At 34.6% G+C, this 20,829-nt stretch overlaps 1 protein-coding gene and 1 long non-coding RNA gene across 3 annotated transcripts; one reads left to right on the plus strand and one right to left on the minus strand.

Annotated features, from left to right (window-relative positions):
- Positions 1-1,414: 1,414 nt before the first annotated feature.
- LOC131002379 (uncharacterized) lies at positions 1,415-3,278 on the plus strand. 2 transcript variants are annotated; one of them, XR_009094272.1, is made up of 3 exons: positions 1,415-1,722; positions 1,916-2,464; positions 3,231-3,278. It is a non-coding gene; the product is annotated as an uncharacterized LOC131002379 (long non-coding RNA). The 2 variants fall into 2 exon arrangements; XR_009094271.1 differs by lacking the exon at positions 3,231-3,278 and having other exon boundaries at positions 1,418-1,722; positions 1,916-2,081; positions 2,348-3,145.
- A 4,384-nt stretch (positions 3,279-7,662) lies between these two features.
- LOC131002380 (nucleobase-ascorbate transporter 1) lies at positions 7,663-14,696 on the minus strand. The gene is made up of 14 exons (XM_057928880.1): positions 14,462-14,696; positions 12,557-12,654; positions 11,472-11,648; positions 11,276-11,376; positions 11,104-11,179; positions 10,958-11,017; positions 10,684-10,871; positions 10,481-10,577; positions 10,296-10,382; positions 10,123-10,181; positions 9,959-10,050; positions 9,801-9,878; positions 8,164-8,324; positions 7,663-8,044 (listed from the first exon to the last, which is right to left on the minus strand). Exons 1-14 carry the CDS (start codon positions 14,535-14,537, stop codon positions 7,832-7,834), a joined length of 1,563 nt encoding a protein of 520 aa, XP_057784863.1. The 5' UTR covers positions 14,538-14,696; the 3' UTR covers positions 7,663-7,831.
- Between the last annotated feature and the right edge of the window lie 6,133 nt (positions 14,697-20,829).

The following is a 20,829-nucleotide window of genomic DNA, read 5'->3' on the forward strand; positions in this document are numbered from 1 at the left end:
TATCGATTAATTAAATAAGAAGATCATTACTTTTTTTTTTTTATCAAATAAAGATCATTACAAATTGTTAACGCTTGCATGCACGAGATTGGATTTTAAAATTATGACCAATGATGTTCATGTGAAATTTGAAATGTGATTTAATTTATATTATTGATGATATGCATATATAATTCATTCATGTTCGTTGACTTGTAGATTACTTAACTTCATCTATAAGATTGATAAACTCATGTGCTCTTTCCTAAAGTTTAGGCTATTATAGGTCAAACCACTACGCCAAAAACGCACATACATAACACTGCATAGATAACGGTTTTTTCGAAAACCGTTATCTATGCGCGCCTTTTTTATAATAGATAACAGTTTTTGAAAAAACTGTTATCTATGTACTGTTATGTATGTGCATAGATAACGGTTTTAAGTAATGCGTTATGTATTAGCGTTATCTATTAGTCACAAAGATAACAGTACTCCGGAACCGTTATGAAAAGCGTTATATATGTGCGTCTATTATAAAGGTTATTTCTACCGTTACGGAAAGTGTTATGTAAGAACATTGATACATAACGCTAAGCCTGAACCGTTATTTTATCAGTTATCTATGAGCTAGTCTTTTTATAACGACAATGTAAGCGTTAGGAAAACCGTTATATATGGATATTTTTAACAACGGTTATTCCGTCCGTTACGAGGACTGTTATGTATATGCATCATTTTTTTTTTCATTTTTTTGATCAATTCATTTTTTGAAAATCATAATATATATATATTTTCTTAATCAAAAATTTGTTTATCTAAATATTAAAATAAGAAAAAAATATTTTAAATTATCATTTTAATGTATTAAAAGTAAAAATTATTATTAATTTTCATATTAGAAATTTAATTAACGGTTATGAGAATTATAATTTTTTTTTCATTTTTCCAATTTTGTATAATTTTTTAAAAACCATAATATCTATTTTTTATAACGGCTATTCCTACGTTACGAAAAACGTTATATATGTGCATCATTTACAACGATTTTACTAAACCGTTATGTATAAGCATTTTGAAAACTGTTATGTATAAATATATAGTGTATATATATATATATATATATATATATATATATATATATATTTCAAAACTATATTATTATAATAATAAATAATAAATAAATTATTGATATCTAAAATCAAAAGCTAATTCTAAGAAAATAAAAATTAAAGAATATTATAATTATAAATATTTAAAAAAGAATAAAACTATTCCTACTATTATAAATTTAAATAAATATTTTTTTAAATTAAATTTAAAATTAGAATATTTTAATTTTGAATATTCTAAAACTTGTACCTAATATTTTTTTAAAATTAAAATTTTAATAATGTAATTAATATTAGTATTATTTTAAATATTTCTTTTGATAATAGTAGAAATTTTATAAGTGAATAGGGCTCCTCTCTTTCTCCACCTCTGTGACGTCTCTATCTCTCTCACCCTCCCATTTTCTTCTCCGGCGGTTTCACCGATTCTCGGCGATTCTCGCCGCCTCGGGCACCGCGACTGGCGTGGTGTTCTTTTCCTCTATCCCTTTCTACTTATTCCCCTAAACCTGAAGACTCTAAAATCTAGGGTTTCATTTTTTTCCTCTATCGATTATGTTCCGTTCGGCGAGAATCACCGCCGCGCCTTCGTCACTGGCTGAGTCGTCGCGCCTCCGTCACCGCCTCTACGGTAAATCCGTTCTCTCTCTCCCTCTGTTCTCTCTCTTGTTCTGTCTCTCTCTCGCTTTATCTATCCCTATCTTTACCTCGTTTACGATGGCCACCGCAGCTTAAGCACCGCCGGCGGTCATCTTAGCCAGCCCGCGCCTCTGCCGGCGGTCATCGCCGTCGTCGCAGCTAATTTTGTCAACTGGAATTTGCAGCTTCTAGTGATTTCGTTTGGATCTCTGAAGTTTATGGAAGGAGGTTGATGGAACTTATTGGTTTCGAGCTCGGTGGTACATTATTCCGGAGGAGACTTCTGGGGGGAGAGAACCTCATAATTTGAGGAGGGAGCCCTATAGGACCGATGATATTTCTGATGTTGAGGTGATTTTTTTCATCTTTTTGTGTCTAATAAGATTGGCTTACTTGTAATTCTATTAAGTTGCAATGGTAATGTACCTCGTTATTCAACTGGATTATATGTTCCTTGAGTTTATTTAGTTAAGGGAGTTATGATGAACTGTATGTGTTATTGCTATTAAGTGGTGAACACCTTTTCTTAGGTTAGTGGTGTGCCGAAAGACAAGGACCTATGTTTTCCTGTGGGTTGATTCCCATTTCACTCTTCTAATAAAGTAATTTTCTCTTAGATGGAGCCAATCATTAGGCATTGTTCTGTTATGAGCCCAAAGGACTTTGCTAATGCTGGCAGTGAGGGAGATGATGTGTTTCTCTTTGGTGTCTGGCAATATATTGTTGGCTATTCTGTGAGTGACAACTTTTCTGGGATTTAATTTTGCTGCAGGTTGAATTAGCTGGGAATTTGTGATATTTATCTGCAATTATGATATGATATTTCGTAGGCATCCGAACTGGAAGTTTTGGGTTGCTATGTTCTAAATTGTTATTAATTTAGAAAGTTAAGATAAGAAAGATAAGAAACATCTCCTGCAGGTTTTCAGTTTCATGGTAGTGCATAACTTCTTTGAGAATTGGCCTGAAAAACTTCTGGAATTCCCTAAAGTTATTGTCAAAGAATTTGGTGATGAAAGTGAGATTGTAAAACAGAAACCCGATGTGATTAAAGGTGATACTTCTAGTGTCCTTGCTACTCTAGAAAATTGTAATGATAGTAGCTGTAGAGTCGAAGCTGATGATGGTCTAGATAAAGATGATGATGCTTGTACTGCAAAATATCCAGATGGTGAAGATGTAGGTGAAAGACCTTAACAAGTTGAGGAAATCACTAGCTCAAAAAGTTTATCTTTTATACATGTTGCCAGTATCTTTATCATATGTATATATTAATATGGTGTCGCAAATTTTCTTATAATTAGAATGTTTTTGTGTGCACCCAGAGTGTACAAGTGTCGATAGTTTTCTCCTGCTCCAATATGCTTCTGAGATTGCTTTTGTTCATTCCAATAATCTGACTGTTTGGTGTAACCTATGGAAAATTAGAATCTGTAAAAGTGCATGAAAAGCTTAAGTTAAATTAAGAAATGCGTATATGAGTTGAATGGAAAACTGCAGGAGATTCCCAAAAATATTATGGGAATCTGCAAGATTCAACTTTCTGGAACATTAGGATCCTTTGCTCAACTTCATTGCTAGATGAAGCTTGGTATGCTTTTAAATGTTTATCTCCTCATTTATGATGCTCTACATTGTGATTCTTGGTTGACTCTTTGTATGATTTTGTGGCAGGTTTGTGGTGGATTAAATGAGTCGTACGTTGAGCTGAAGAGGCGAAGAAAAGTTGTACCAGATGGCTAGCTAGTTGCATATTTAATATGTTTAGTATTTTTGTAAGGCATAATATTATTAGATAGAGCAGTTGTTGAATTTTGACTATATTCAAATGGTGTATGAATTCTTTTTTATGATAATAATATATGGATTTTGATTATTATATTTTAGAATCATTTCTATTTATTGAAATAGAAAATAAGGAAAATTGTGAAAAATAAAAAATATATTGAAATCTAAGAAAGCATACATAACGGTAAAGAATTGTTATGTATAAGTGTAAAGATAACATATAAAATTTACTTTTATAACAGTCACAACCGTTATGTAAAATAAGATAGATAACGTATAAAAATTGACTTTTATAACAGTCAGAACCGTTATGTAAAACAAGATAGATAACATATAAAAATTGACATTTATAACAGTCAGAACCGTTATGTAAAATAAGATAGATAACATAAATATATGTGTTATGTATTTGGATCGAACCGTTATGTAAAATAAGATAGATAACATAAATATATGTGTTATGTATTTGGATCATACCGTTATGTAAAATACTATAGATAACGGATTTTCTCCGTTATGTATGGGCGCCACATACATAACACCACTATACTTAACGCAAGGTTTTCCGCATAGATAACGGATAAAATCCGTTATGTATGCGCGTTTTTGGCGTAGTGAACTAAAGTTTGGGCTATTATTTACTAAATAACCCTTATATATAAAAAAAAATATATACTCCCTCCATCCACAAAATAACCTTCTAGGAGGGAGTGACACTGGTTTTATGAAAAAAAAAAATATTTAGTGTATTGAAAGTGGAGATAAAATTGTTGAGTATATTGGGAATGATGATGAAAAGTTGTACTAATTAGTATTGAGAATGGTGGGGTATATTCCAAAAATAGGTAGGAAGTTCTTTTGTGGACTTTCCAAAAATGAAAAATATAAAGTTCTTTCGTGGACGAAGAAATATAAAGTACTCAATGTTATGAAATTGTCTCTTGATGCATGAATGCACGAATAGGTCATTCTTTATCGAGCATTCACTCACTCAAATTCCAGACATAGGGAGAAAATGAAGCGATTGACGGTAGCTTTTCATTAAGGGCTAATTTGGACATTCATTCAAATGTGGGTGGTTTTCATAGAGGGAACAATAGCAATTTAGCCTTTATCATAGACACCCATATGGCCTCTGGCGCTCTATACTCAAGATCAATCAATCAAACCCCTCATGTTTTAATTTAGGTGCAATTTAGTCTCTCCGTCTGATAGTCAACTAACGCCATTTATAATTTTTTTTACTGCACCTCCTATCTCTCTCTGTTTCCGACGTCACCGGCGAAGCCGTTCGGCTCCAAATAAACGGCTCACATCAGTCATCTTTTATGGGTCACCGAACACTTCATTGGGTTTCATGGCCTTCTACCCACGTGCCATCGTCGCGTGGACGAACTCCATCCTTTAGTTCATGGCCACCGGCACAATATGCTCTCCACGTGTTGTTCCATCTAGGCTCTGAATCGGAGCCGGAACAATCTCACAACATTTTTTTGAAAATCAGCAAATCAAATTCATTTTTCTAAATTGAATTGTTAGCAAATCAATTTATTCAAAAATCAACAAATCAGATTCAACAAATCAACGAAAATTAAACTCGTGTTTCGTCTTCTCTATCAAATTAAAATCATGGTGAAAGAGAGGTGGGGGTTAAGGAGCGGTGGCAGCGGCTGCTCTTCATCGTTGACCGTGAGAGAGTAGCAAGTTTAAGAGAGAGAAGTAAGAGAGAAAAATTAATTTTTTGGGAGGGAAGAGGGGTTACGTGATTTAGAAAGGAAAATGGGAGAGCGAGAGGGAGACACCGGTGGGTGGTCATGGTGTCCGTAGCAGCGGCACTCTTCGTCGGGCAGGAGACGGCGACACATGACGAAGAAATGAGGGAGAGAGGATTATGAGTAAAGGAAGAGAGAGAGTAGTGCAATAATTAACAAAAAAAAAGTTACAAGCGGCGTCAGTTAGCCGTTATAGACAGAGGGGCTTAACTGCATTCAAATTGAAACATGAGGGACTTGATTGATCGAATAGGGTTCCAGAGGCCATATGGGTGTCTACTATACGGGTTAAATTGCTACTTTTCACTTTCATATATTTTTAAGTGTTAAATATTAAATACAATCCCATGGTTGTTCCCTTGGGGCAAAAATAACCCCATGGCAACGTTCGTCGCATGTAAACCCCAGGGTCTCAATTAGTATGCAAATCCATCTACCTATCTAATAGATGTTAACCCGCCGTTAACAAATAGTTGGAATAAAAAGAGTGAATGGAAGTTCTTTTAAGAAATATTTCTATTTTAGTTTTACACGCATGTAGACCTTTTTTTATTATAAAAGTCTGACACGATATATGAACACTTTTTTTAGTGAACAATCTCCATAATTTATAAATATATTAGTATGAAATAATTTCTTTCATTTTTATATATAAATTATAAGTTCTGCCAAAATATGGTGTCCATAGAAATAAGCCTGAGAAAAAGTTCATTAGGAATGCTGGAAAGTTATCATCAGTTATATACAATGGCTATGCGTTTGTTTGTTTTTTCTTAAATTGCTCACTGCATGAAATAGTCCCTTGAGAATTATACTTGTATATGGTTTCTTCTGTTGTGAAAGACTCTTGTTTACCATTTGCCCTGTAAGCCGAAGAACACTCCGCAAAATCAAATCGAATGCAGCGAGCTTGTAGCAGTCTAGCAGAGAATTGAAATCAAAACACACTTGTTTTACGTGGTTCGATCCTTTCGGATCTACATCCACGGGCAGGTCAACTAGATCTCTTTTATTGATATGAACAAACGAGGAAACAAAACACTCCATAATCTCTCAAAACAAGCAATGAAAAGAAACTCTAAAATCGCAGCTAGCTAGAATACTCTCTCTCAAAGCTCTCGAATGACCTATGTTTCACTCTTCTTGCCTTTCAATCAACAACTCTAAAACAGAAGTAAAATACACCTATATATACACTGAAGATCAGACTACAAAGATAGATGAAAAACTCCCTAAAAATTTAGCTTGAAAGCTAAGCTATCGAGCTCTAAAAAACTGCCGAGCAAATAACAGAAAAATAACAGCTTTTCACCAACTTTGCACATAAGTCCTTCCAGCTTTAAATAATTGCAAAATACTCCTCCAAGTTGCATGCATGATCAAATAGTTAACATGCCCAATACAGGAAAGAAGCTGATTTTCGTAGCCATTTGTTTGGGGATTGTGTGTAGTTTAGAAGCATATGTGGGCTTACACGATTAGAAAAAAAAAAACCTGGTATAACGTAATTTTGATCACAGAAGAAAAGCATATTTTTTCCTTTTTATTTTCTTTTTTTTATCTTCTTATTTTTTGTTTTATTTCTTTCTAAAATTATGAAATTCAACTAATTATAAAATATTTAATATGCATATCAAATTAAAGATCATGATAAAAGCTTTAATTATTTAAATATTTTATTTGAAATTTAAAAGTTATACATTTGTTTAAAAAGTAATTAAAAAAAACATATCTCTTCTCTTATCACTTTTTGAATAAATCTATTTTTATTCATTTTTCATAATATTAATTTTTATTATTGTAAGTTCTTTTTTATTTTTTTAATATTCATCTCAAATATATTCAGATAATTTATATATATATATATATATATATATATGATAATTAAGTTGGTAGCAGTTTTATATTAATATAAAAATGCTTCTTGTACATTGCATGTGGTGCAAATACTGGTTAAGATTAAATGATAATGCACGCCGAAAATACCATAAAATTGTGGGTTGAAAGGATCTATTGAGACTAAATTACAACGAGGCTGTCAATGAGGCCTAGCTCAAGTGGCAAAATTGAGGCATGCACCCAAATGCTCTCTTTTGTAAGAGGTCTTAGGTTCAATTCTGGTGTAGCTTTCTCACATTTGTGTGCAGTTTTTCCACAGTGTAGAGGTTTCGCCTACGTGACGATGACTTATTTGATTTATACTAATAGATACCTCGTGTAAATTAAAAAAAAAAAAAAAAAGTTACAACGAGGACTACTTATAATACATAATTTAATGCTCAATAATATACACATTCATGGATGAACTTCCTTTTCTTTTTCGTGTTCATAATAGAATAAAATAAAACAACCACTTTATAAAAATAAACATATTAAATTAAATGCATTTGATATAATAAAATAGGAGGAGAATACACATCTAATTCCTTATTCGTCACTAGACTTCGAGGCCCTATAAAAAATTGAATCGTGTTGGAGAAACAAAAACAATAGAGCAAGAGAAGAAAAAAAAGAAGAAAACTAGAGACACCACAACTACTACTAGGTAGGAGGGAAGAATCTATTGAGATTAAACGGCAACGTGTAGAACTCCTCGTTGCGATTATCGCCTCGGAAGGTCCGGAACTTGACCCACCACGGCATCCCGCGATCCTTCTTCGACTTCTCCACCTCGATCGTGTTGTCGAGGAACACCGCGATCATCAGCCCCACCGTGGGTGGCGACATGAATACGGTGTTCAAGAACGCATTGAACTGTACAAAATATATATGAAAACATCAGATTCATTTCATTTCAATATTGTACTCCATCCATCCCTTTATTAATGGACTATTTCTTTTGGACACGGGTATTTAGGAGGGTGGGGCCTTACCCATCCTGCATTCGTTTGGACCAGTCCACGGCGGTGCGGGGTCCAGTACTCATTGAAAAATTGGGGTATGGAGATCCCAAGGAAGAGAGAGAGGCCGGTTATGAAGAGGTTCCTCATGGAATTCATATTAGTGAACTGGAGAAATGATAGGCCAACGGAACCTGAAATTTGGCGGGAAAAAAATCATTACGAGTTCAATTTTTTGAGGAAACACTCCCTTCGTTCCGGAAGAGTGTATCATATTTTTCATTTTCGTCCGTAAGACTGTATCACTTCCATTTTGGGACATGACCCCACTTTATCCTTTTAACCACAACCACTCATTTCTACATAACCCCACAACCAATTCAATCACAACTACTCATTTCCACTCAACACTTTATATATCATTTTTTTCTTAAAACTCGCACCATCTCTTATGTGATACATTCTTACGGGACGAATGAAGTATTTTTTTTTTTTATTAATTGGTTGTAAATTTATAGATTATTAGTGAATTTTGATTTTTTTTTTTTTTTTTTTTTTTTTTGTAAAGTTGGTGAACAATGGCAGAGGGGGATAGGGGTGGGGGCATTGAATCCTACTTGGATTTTGGGAAAAAAAATATAGTAAGTATTATGTAGATTATATATTTATTATTTGAAAAATTAAATAAATCTAACAAATTCTTCATTAATGTTAATAAACTTAATTTTACAAACCATATCTTTGTATTAATTGATAATTTATAACATCAGAACTAATTTATTACTTATAAAATTAAATTAATTTTGTTTGGTAGATCTATGCTTGTATTTATTATAATTGCATTAAATTATTAAAGTGCATTTAATTCATTAAAATGTGAATATTAAGGCATAATAGAGAAGCAAATTGAGTTATGAATAATTAATTATAAGTCATATTGATAGTTTATTGCAAATTTATCTTATACAAAATCATTCTAGCTTAAGTTATATCTACATGGTTCAATATAATACTATTTTTTTTCCTTTGATGTATTGATTTTATAACAAAATAATGCTTGAACAATATTTTTATGGTTATAACATAATTAATAAAATATTATAATTATATTACAAATGCTGTTACCTTAAATTTTATTTGAAAGTCTTAGACATTTTTTTTGCCTTTTCTAAGAGGACCATAATGGTTCCACATTTTCCCGTGATGACTCAAATACTTCCGACCTACTAATTGGAGAAAAAGATCTTACCAACTTATATGTGTTTCGTCGTTATTAATTGGGCCCACCGAACAAGTTTTTCTAACTATGTCATTGTTGGTAAATAAATACATAATTTTTTTTTAAAAAGTGGAATAGATACATAAACTTTGATTATTTCATATTTCCCCAAAATTAAGATTTCAGCCAAATCAAACTAATGCCATCAATTTTTTTGAAATCATAGCCCCAATTTTAGAAAGTCTAGTCTTACGTCTAAAAATTTCGATGCCACGTCAATTTCAATTTAACCGAAATCTTAATTTTTGGAAATTTTAGAAGTCATCAAAGTTCGTATATTTATTCACCAATTTTATAAAATATGAGGAAAACCCAAATTTTACTAATAATTTGTAAATTTACAGTCAATCGATACTTTTTTTTGTAATGAAGCGATATCGAGATATCGTACCTATGAGGCCGAATAGAACGCAGTATAATGCAGCATATATTGGAAATGGGATTGAAGCAAAAACAGCTCCAAATTTCCCTACACAAAGATCAAAATCAATAAAACAAGAAAAATGGGATATATGATATGTGCATAGACTACAGAGAGCTGAGACTGACCTAAGATGGAAAAGAATATCATGAAGCCGGCCGAGATCTGAACCACTCTCCGGCTTCCAACTCGAGTTAGCCCTAACAGCCCGACGTTCTCCCTAAAAAACGCTCCCACATCAAAATTCTAGTACTCGGACTAACTAAGCAAACAGTTTGTTGTTGATACGTACACGGATACAGTAGAGCCCGTCCCCGTGCCAAAGAGCCCGTCTAGCAGGACGCCTATGCCCTGCACACGAAAAAAAAAAAAAAAAAAACGAGCCACATTACGCGATACTAGTCAGCCGGGCACCACTGCATCACATAGTAGTAACAATGCTATCAGAATCATCCATGGCTGCACCTGCCAACCGATGCCCCGGCTGAGCACGTATGCTGGAGGCGGGGTGGCTATAGCCAGACGAGACGCTGCCTTGTACGCTCCGGTCGACTGCAGCAAGCATCACCACCAAAACAGATACTTGAAATACAAACTCAACTCCCATTTGGAGAGCATGAACTTACTAACTAAAGAGTGAGCCTTGTTACCTCAACCATCGAGACGAGCACGGCTGACATCATCGCGAAGGAGTGGCCAGCAGCGAACGTAGGCGGGCCCCACTGAAGAGGATAAGGGAACTTAAACCTTCACATCAGAAAAACAAAAAATAAAATAAAAAATCAATCAGCCTAAAAAAATTGAGTCTTTTTTTTTTTTTTGGTGAGGAGTAGTGTATATAGGAAGCACGAACCACGGTGCGGTAGATATGAGATTGGCTCTGTCTGTCCGACAGCTGATCTGAGTGGCGTGTGGCCTGCCCCGATAGGCGCCACTAGCCGTGAGTACGAGGGAGTATATCCAGATAATGGCGACGCAGATCAACACGGGGAAACGTTCAAAGATGGGGAAGTCCCTCATTGGCTTGATATGCTTCAGATACTGCAGTTGGGAAAGAAGAAAAAAGAAAGTGTGTTACTTGCAAGAATGTCGTGATCAAGAGCGCGTTTCTTGCAGGATTTACTCGCCTGAGACAAGCCGATGACCAAGAAAAGACTCGGCAAACCAATCTCCACACAGTTTCCTAGCTGCACAGCATCTGAGAGATTAGTAGAACATATAGTGAAAGAGTGTACAAGATTGTTGCAAGAAACGAGTGAACCTATGCGCTTACGGAGGGGAATCCTCGTTGGAACAACCCTAAACCAACCAATCCAACGACGGGTGCCATCCCAAGGGGGCTGAAGAAGCTGTCAAGAAACAGAATAGAATTGATCAAGAACATGTCCAAAAATGGAAGCTGTTTTGGCCTAGTTGGGGAATATAGAAACTATATATATATATACCGCGAAAAAAGACCCCAAACTTGGCTGTAGCCTAGAATGATTTGTATACTAGCAGCAACAATAAGAGCTCCTTGGATAGCTCTCATGGTTTGTATAAATCTCTGCAAAACATAAGAGAAAAGGCGTAAGGTAAGCTCCCTTTTTTCGTCTCACATCATGCTCGTTGAAGAGAGAGGGAATTGGAACGGGTGCTCACTACGTGAGGCTCCTCAATCCGGAGCAGGGAGGAGTCGTTGATAATGTATGCTATGGGAACAACGTAGGCGAATGAGCCTCCGACCACAGCAGGCAACCTGGTTCCGAAGAGTGTCTGAAGAAGCGTGTTGATGCCACCAACGAACAGCAATGTCTGAATGACTCGCGCCTTATCCCCCTTCGTGATAAGAAAAACACATTCTCAAATCCAGTTCATATCCACATTATACATACATAGATAGATGAATACATCTCCAAAGCCTTAAAAAACTGCTAGAATTGATGGTGTGTCTGAAAATTTCAACAATGAAACATAAGTAGTAGTGTAGTACTACTTCTGGATATTATGTCCGAAGCAGCTGCTCGAATTTCTTAGGATAAGCAAGCGAAACATGATTAAAGAACACGAAAATCTTGAAAGGGCACCGGATTTTAAGGTATGTAAAAAATGAATCAAGATTTGCAGCTGCATAATTAGACATTGAAAAAAACAAGAAGAGCAGCTTCTTACATCACAAAAGCCTTAAAAACACTGCTAGAATTGATGGTGTGTCTGAAAATTTCAATGATGAAACACAAGTAGTACTACTCCTTGATACTGTATCCGAAGCAGCTGCTCGAATTTCTTATGATAAGCAAGCGAAACATGATTAAAGAGCATGAAAATCTTGAAAGGTCTGCAGATTTCAAGCTATGTAAATAATGATCAAGATTTGCAGCTGCTCGAATTTCTTAGGATAAGCAAGCGAAACATGATTAAAGAACACGAAAATCTTGAAAGGGCAGCAGATTTCAAGCTATGCAAACAATGAATCAAGATTTGCAGCTGCTCGAATTTCTTATGATAAGCCAGCGAAACATGATTACAGAACATGAAAATCTTGAAAAGGCAGCAGATTTCAAGCTATGTAAACAATGAATCAAGATTTGCAGCTGCTCGAATTTTCTTATGATAAGCAAGCGAAACATGATTAAAGAACACGTAAAATCTTGAAAGGGCAGCAGATTTCAAGGTATGTAAACAATGAACCAAGATTTGCAGCTGCATAATTAGACATTGGGAAAAACAGAAGGGCAGCTTCTTACATCACTTCCGCCCATCATAGGCACGAGCATTGTCGGAATCATCACACTCGTGCCAAGTACTAAGATGTAATTCTGAAATGCTAACAAAACGGTTTCAGCTGCAGATAACAAAATACAACATCAGAGAATTAAGACCACGTAACTAGTAAGAAGACTCGACTTCTGTTCCTTTTTCATGCCTACACGTCGTGTATCTGCAGGATTTCCCTATTGAACCCTTCGCCTCTAAACAGCTAACGCGCCCTTTCTACTTTATTCGACACTATAGGAGAACAAGGCCTACTTCCCATGTGTAAAGAATTACAAGAAAGATTTAGAATATAGTTTCAGACATGGATGAAAATCGTGACATTCATTATCCTACATTTAGTCTGTCATGATTCAAAACCTTTATGTGTGTACTGTTTTAACCACATTAACTACAGCATGTTTTCACCTTACAACATAGTTTCCTCACTAAATGAGCATAAAAGTAGATTTCTCAGTTTCCAAATTTGTAAGAAAAAAATCAATTCAATTATTTCTCACCAAACCAAGTACTACATTAATAAATAATCCCTGCTGCCTCTCAGACCAATTGAATTCAGCCAGGAAATTAAAACATAGCTTGCAAAACTCTGGCATAGTTTGAAGGGAGTTCAATAAAGTCGACAAACGGTACATAAAAGGCGGGAAAATGGCTCAAAAATCGAGATGAGTCATCACTCTCTTTCATTTACTTCAAACATAATGCAATCATGATTCCAACACAAATAGTTAGCAATGAGCATCTTTGGATCATACACTTGCACTAAATTCTTGATAAATAAGAAAAAAAATCCCATAAAAATTGAATTGCAGGGGACCATTATTCCCACTAAAACCAACCAAATATCTATGTACCAAAAACTCATCAATCCCAACAGCAGAGCTCCCCACCTTTAATGAGGCCAAGCCCCACTTCACTCTTTAATCCCACAAAATTCCTTTTTTTTCACACGAAAAATCGCATTTTCATCTCTTATTTCAATAATTTCAAGAAACATCTATTTATCTAAATGATGTCATTTATACTCTCGCCAAATAATGCAAGTAACAAACAGAATTAGTTGGACCACATACCTTCAGCCTCAGACATTCTCATTTACTGTAAAAATTGTTTCTTGATTGTAATTCTGTGCCATACCCTACCCCCCTACCCCCTACCCCCACCCCCCAACTCCACCCCATAAAGCTGGAATATGCTAACTGTAAATGCATAGGCAAAGTCGATATGCATTAATACAATGACGAATGTTGTGCTACATAACTTATGCGAGCATCATTCGTGAGCATTGTTATATACTCCCTCTGTCCCCCAAATAACTTTCTATCTATTTTGCGACACTGCCCCACCACTAATAACATCTCATTTATTTTTTCTTTTCACATTTTCATCATTCTCAATACTAATTATAACACATTTTCACCACTTCCAATACTAATTACTCCTATAACACCTTTTCACCACGTCCCATACACTCAACAACTTTGTCTTAAAACTCTCTCCTAGACAGTTATTTGGGAGACGAAGGGAGTATTTATTTTGATTCTAATACCTCAAAAAGCATTATTGACGTCATTAATTTATAAACTACATAAAAATCAAACCTCATTTTGTTCTTTCTTTCATTCATTTGAAGTTATAGGGAAAATGAACCAATCAAGCTATAATTTTTCATATAATTTGTAAAATTAATGACTTCAACAATAATTTTAGAGGTATAACACTAACATGAACTAAACAAAGGCGGCGCTCATAAAACGTACGTGGCATAACATAACATAACATAACATTCCTCTTAAGACAACAAAAATGAAAAACAGAGAAAACAGAGTGTGAGTATGAGTGTGTGTTGTGTGTGAAAAAGAGGAAAGGAGACATACGCCATGGAGGATTAGAATCAATGCAGTACTCGAGGTCTTGGAGCTGCTCCATGGGAGGGTGTAGAATGTCACCCATTCTCTCTCAGGCGAGGTGAGAGAAAGCAGAGAGAGAGGGAGGGAGAAGGAATAAGGAAGAAGAAAGTGAAAAAGCGGGGGCGACAGCAGATAGAAAAGTTGGAAAAAGTGCAGCCGGGAAGAATATATAAAAGAGGGGAACAAATATGGTGCCACTCACAAACAGTAAAGTGAAAAATGGGAATATATTTATGGAGTAGATTATACATACAAGATAATGTATTTATACACACACTACACACAGTAGTAGAAGAAGCACTACTGCGTCTCCTCATATCATGCGGCGATAGGCTTTGGCTTTTTGAATTTATGCCGAATCTGTTAATTTGTTGCTTCTCTCTCTTTCTTCATTTATTTACCGTTGAAGCCACTGCAGTTTAAACAAGGGGTTATTATTGCCAGAAAATACATATAGTTTGTCAATTTTCTGGTTTATAACATGATCTTATAATTTTACTAGAAAATACATCAATTTTCAATTTAATCGCAATTATAACATGACTTTATAGACTGACCATAAAATACATCAAGTTTCAATTTATTCTCAATTATAACATGATCTTGTAATTAATTTAGTATAATAATATCAAAGTTAAATATTTTTAATTTTCTTTTCATCTCACAATATACTATATATATATACATATATATTTGATAAATATACATCTATATATAAATAATATATAATGTTATTTACTTTTTAACATAGTTTCTATTATATATGTATCTAAATTATTTATTGGTCCTAATATTTTATAATTTCATAATTTAAATAAATAAATACTTATTATATATGTAATATATTAATAGAATATTAAAATCAAATTTATATATATATATATATATATATATATGCATTTTTGTGTTGAATATATATATAGATATATATATATATAATGAAATAATTATTATAAAATAATTAATCATCTAACTTAATTTTTATAAAAATTAATCAATCAATTAACAATATTTTATACATAACAATTTAATATGAATGCAATAAATATTAATACATCTATGATGAAAAATAATCTAAATAAGTGTTAATATATAAGAATAGCCACTTTTATATAGTAAAAATAAATTTTACCCACTAATATAAAAACTTAAAAAAAATACCCACATTTACCATTTTACCCTTATATATAAAATTTTTACAAATACCCACGAATTCACAACCAGTGAATTCACTTGTGAATTCAAGCTTTAAAACTCGAATTCACACCTGAATAACAAGTATTGGTTGTGAATTCAAGTTTTAAAGTTTGAATTCACAACTATAAATAGTGTTAGTTGTGAATTCGCGTGAATTCACAACCCACGCTATTTCAAGTTGTGAATTCACAACCGATAAAACTTGAATTCACAACCAACATTTTTTCAAGTTGTGAATTCACAACCAATAAAACTTGAATTCACAATCAACATTATTTCAATTGTGAATTCACAACCAACGCCGATAATTTAGTTGTGAATTCATAAATTAGGTTCTGAATTCAAGAACATTTGTACAAAATTGCGCGATTTTCATCAATTTCTTCGTTACTTATATTTTTTTCCGATTAAATTCAAATTGAATTCAACTTTTCCTCAAATTTCTCTTCTAAATGGCATATAATCGAATCTGCTATTCAATTTCGGACTCACCAATTGATTGGAGAAAACTGAAAGAAGAAGAGGGGATAGCTTCAAATTTAGCCTAAATTCCAACATAAGCGAATTCGTTCACACAAATGCAATAAAATGGCAACAAACTCTGGTTCAAAATCTAAATTCAATTCTGATAGCATCAAATCTGCATCTCGAGAAGAAAAAGGCCAAACTCCGGTGATGAATTCCTCACCCAAACTCCGGCGGTGCACCACATCATCTGCAACATCCTCGACGGCGCTGCCATCGGTCTCCGCCCTAGACCGCTGCGAGATCTACGTCTGGCGCAACACCTTCCGCCACCGTCGTACTCCAGCTCGCCGTGCAGCTACTGGCCGAAGAAGAGAAAGAAAGGGGAGCGAGAGAGAGAGAGACAGAGAGGAGAGAGCGAGAATTTTATAAAATATGAAGCAGCCGGCCCCGTCACGCCGCCGTTCCTCGACCGGAAGGCCGTCGACGCTGACCAGCCGCTGACCAGCTTCAACTTCGATCCGGCGGTGCTCTGCCATCCGCCGACGCTGATCGGGGAGGAGGACAGCCTGGAGCAGCGGAGGAAGCCGATCGCTGCCGCAATCCTCGACCTCAGCAAGCTCCAGATCGAGAAGAGAGAGAGAGAGAGAGAGAGAGAGAGAGAGAGAGAGAGAGAGAGAGAAGAGAGAGAGAGCGTGCAGAGAGAGAGAAGAGAGAGAGAGAGAAAAATGAGAGAATGAGAGGAGCCTAGGGTTTGCCCATTTATATAGAAGGGCAATTTAGTCCTTTAACACAAAAAGTGGGTATTTTTTATGTTTTTATTTGAGTGGGTAAAATATATTTTTACTATATGAAAGTGGTTATTTTCAAAATCCACTCTCATGTTATAATTGAGAATAAATTGAAACTTTGTGTATTTTCTGGTCAGACTATAAAGTCATGTTATAATTACGATTAAATTGAAAATTGATGTATTTTCTGGTCAAATTATAAGGTCATGTTATAAACCAGAAAATTGACAAACTATATGTATTTTCCGACAATAACCCCTTTAAACAAACTATAGGGAGTAATAATAAGAAAAGGGTTGAAACTTGATTGTAGGTAAATACATGAAACATATTAGTACTTTTTTTAAAAAATTCACCAATAATTTTTGTTTTGAAATCATGAAATATATTACTAGTATATACTTAAATTTTAGTTTTTAATCAATATTGTTAATTAATACATGAACTTTCAATCCCGAATTAAAATTTTTCCAATAATTAATTCTTTGTGGACACCGAATTTTTCTTACGTGACATTTCAGTTGATAACTAAAATCGTGTGTTTCATATAACATAGAAACAACATAGTTTTCTTCCTCTAAAATTACGCTCTTCGTCTACTCGTAACATAATATGAAAGATGAAGAAAATGACGTCGCTTTTATGTTATGTAAAAAATACAGTGTTTTAATTATCGATCATAATGTCGTGTAATAAAATTTCGGGGTTCATGTAGGATTAATTGTTGCTGGAATCTTAATTCAAGCCAAACTTCAAAATGTTAATGTTCATGTGTGAATTGATAAAAAATAGTGTTGGTTAAAAACTAAAATTTGAGTATAATTCGTGCGTTTACAGTTAATTAATTAATCCTTAGGAAAAATAAAATATTTTGTTTAGTATGCAACTTAATTTAATTTAGTTTAATTTTGTCTTTTCGGCACACAAATTTAATTTGTTAAGCATATAACTATTACAGACTTTTTTTTCATCATCGTAGACTTGATTGTATGGAGTCCAAAGTTCGTTTGCTAATAAGTTAATTGTACAGAGTTTGATGAGCAATTTGAATGTAACATTGGAAAATAGCATGAAATGGTTGAAAATGGCATGAAAATTGTTGTCACGAAACTCTCTCTCTTTTTTTTCTTTTTTCTGACCACTTTCACTAACCAAAATTCAGCAATATGAAAATCATTGGAAAACTATCATCGAAAGCTTTTCAACTATACTTTTGAGTTGCCCATCAAACTTCAAAAAATCAAGTTATTGGCTATCAAATTTTATAATTTTATATGTAAGTCAAATTTTTAAAGGGCAAAGGTGCAGATTGCCCCCTGAACTACACCCCCTAGAGCTTTTAACCCCCCATACTCGGTCAAAGCGCGTTTACCTCCCTGAAGTCCCAGAATAAGGGTGCAATTAAGTCCACGCGTTAAACGGTTGTTTAACGCCGTTTCACTTTAATTTTTTTCTTTTTTTAATTTGTGGTGGGCTCCACTCCTCTCTCTTTCTCTCCACTAGATTCTCTCACTATCAAGGCGTACACGCAGGGACGGAGCCAGGGGGCTAGGGGGGGCTAGAGTCCCCTCCCAAATTTTGAGTTTTTTTATTTTTATTTTTTTTTATTTTTAAATATATATAGATTTATGTTTATACCTATTATAAAATAATTTTGTTTTATAAAAGAGTATTTGGTTATTATATTCTCTCATATATACTTAATTTAAGGATAATTCTGTTATTTAAAACTATATAATCTATGAAATATTGTTTGTTATTATTACTATTATACTTGCCTTTTAATAAAAAATGCCTAATATGTATGAAACGCTAAAAAAAATTATAATGTATTGAAAGTACTAATTTGTAATATATAGAAAATATATAATCTATGAACATGTTGTTTGTTATTATTATTATTATGCTTGCCTTTTAATAAAAAATGTCTTAAATATACGGAATGTCCAAAAAGAGTTTTGTGATATATTGAAACTATATAATCTATGAAAATATTATTCGTTATTATTAGTATTATGCTCGTATTTTAATAAAAAAAATACCTTAAATATACAGAATGCCCCCCTGAACTTAATTCCTGGCTCCGTCCTTGCGTACACGATGGGGACGAGAAAGCGGCAGAAGGTTTCAACGCCAACGACGGCGAAACAAGGTGTGCGTATGGCTCCGTCGAAAAAACCCAACAAAATGAAGATGAGGGGATCTAAATTCAGCTTTGCAAGTTTTCTGGAGTATGAAGATGAGGAATACGGTCTCTTGGAACTCAATTCTTGCTGCCCGGGAAATTGAGAGAAGCCTGCCAACTGTTGTCCGAAATTGTTGAACCATATTATGTTTCATATAATCTCATGTTGGCTTGTTATTTCAGAAATGGCAACATGGAAGCTGCTAAGGAATTCTTCAAAAAGATCCCAGTTATGCAGAATGGGAGGATGGATGAAGCTCAGGAGTTTTTTGTTGTCATGCCAAGAAGGGACGTTGTCACCTAGAATGCAATGATAGCTGGATATGTTGAGAGTGGGAATATAGAATCAACATTCAAATTATTCGCGGAGGCTCCTTTGAAGGGTTCACCAATCCTCAAAACTCCATCGACCCACTCCCCCACTCCCCACCATGATCTCTCCACAACAACATCTCCGGCGACACCTCCGCCGCATGGCTCCTCTCCGGCGCCGCATTCCCCTCCCTACAGCACCTCTCACTCCAATTCAACAACCTTGCCGGAATCCTCCCCGAATTCAGCTCCAAGAATCTCGCGCATTTGGATCTCTCTAGAAACAACATCTCCCGCAATTTCCCCAAATTCAGCTACTGCTCCAGCTTGCAGCACCTCGACTACTTTAGTTTCATACCAAAATGTTAACAGAGACGGCAGAGTTGAGCACGCAGGCGAACCAGTAGAGGCCACCGGCGAGGACGATGGCGGCAGTGGAGAAGAGAGTGAGGGAATCCATTGGAGAGAAAGAGAGAGGAGTGGGGCCCACTACAAATTAAAAAAAGAAGAAAATTAAAGTGAAACAGCCGTTTAACGCATGGACTTAATTGCACCCTTATTCCGGGACTTCGGGGAGGTCAACGCGCTTTGCTAAAAGCTCTAGGGGATGTAGTTGATGAGGCAATCTGCACCTTTGCCCATTTTTAAAATGTTAAAGTTTATGGAATCGATTATAGTATTATTTTTTAACTATCAACAACATTAAGTGATCAATCACATCTTTAATTGGATCCAAACGTGAAACGACATTCCCATAACCTATTAATAATGAGCTTATTCAGGCTTCATTGGGCTGCACCTCCTAATATGGCTAAATGTAATGAAATTAATTGAAATATTTAGGGTTTGACTTTTGTAGTTATAGACTTGTAGTTATGGTGTAGTCAACCCTATGTATATTGCCTGGCTAAAAAACCATATTGTACCTAAATTCTCAAAATCATAAAATTCAGAAACCACCATTAAATGGCCTTTGTAGGTAGCTTTTTAGAAATAATTATACCATAGTGCAAAATGTTCAAATCATTTCCCAAACAATTGACCAAACTAAAATAGTCCACAGCTACATATGAAATCGCAAAAAGTAAAATCCAAAGTCAAATAGCATTTTTGTAAAGATAATAATATAGGTATTCAAATTTTGATTGACTAAAAATTTAATTTCTTGCTAAAGAAAATTACTTGATGGAGAGAGTTTTTAGGAAAAATATCACCATTCCTCAACTATGAGAAACTAAATATTCCCCCTTTTTTTATGCATTACCATCCATTCCCCCTACACCTACCCTATTCCCACCCACCCCACCCCCCAAAAGGGTAAGAAAAAGATTCAAGAACTTCAAAAATAGTCCCCTCCACTTCCCATTTTGTTCTTGGTTGCAAAC

This window comes from Salvia miltiorrhiza, unplaced genomic scaffold, assembly GCF_028751815.1.
Source record: "Salvia miltiorrhiza cultivar Shanhuang (shh) unplaced genomic scaffold, IMPLAD_Smil_shh fragScaff_scaffold_112_2, whole genome shotgun sequence".
Lineage (NCBI taxonomy): Eukaryota > Viridiplantae > Streptophyta > Magnoliopsida > Lamiales > Lamiaceae > Salvia > Salvia miltiorrhiza.

Coding starts and splice junctions, on each gene's coding strand:
- LOC131002380 (XM_057928880.1), bottom strand. CDS start 14,537: ATGGGTGACATTCTACACCCTCCCATGGAGCAGCTCCAAGACCTCGAG. Junction 12,655..14,461: donor TGATTCTAATCCTCCATGGC/GTATGTCTCCTT, acceptor TGTTATCTGCAG/CTGAAACCGTTTTGTTAGCA. Junction 8,325..9,800: donor CGTTCTATTCGGCCTCATAG/GTACGATATCTC, acceptor GCCAAATTTCAG/GTTCCGTTGGCCTATCATTT.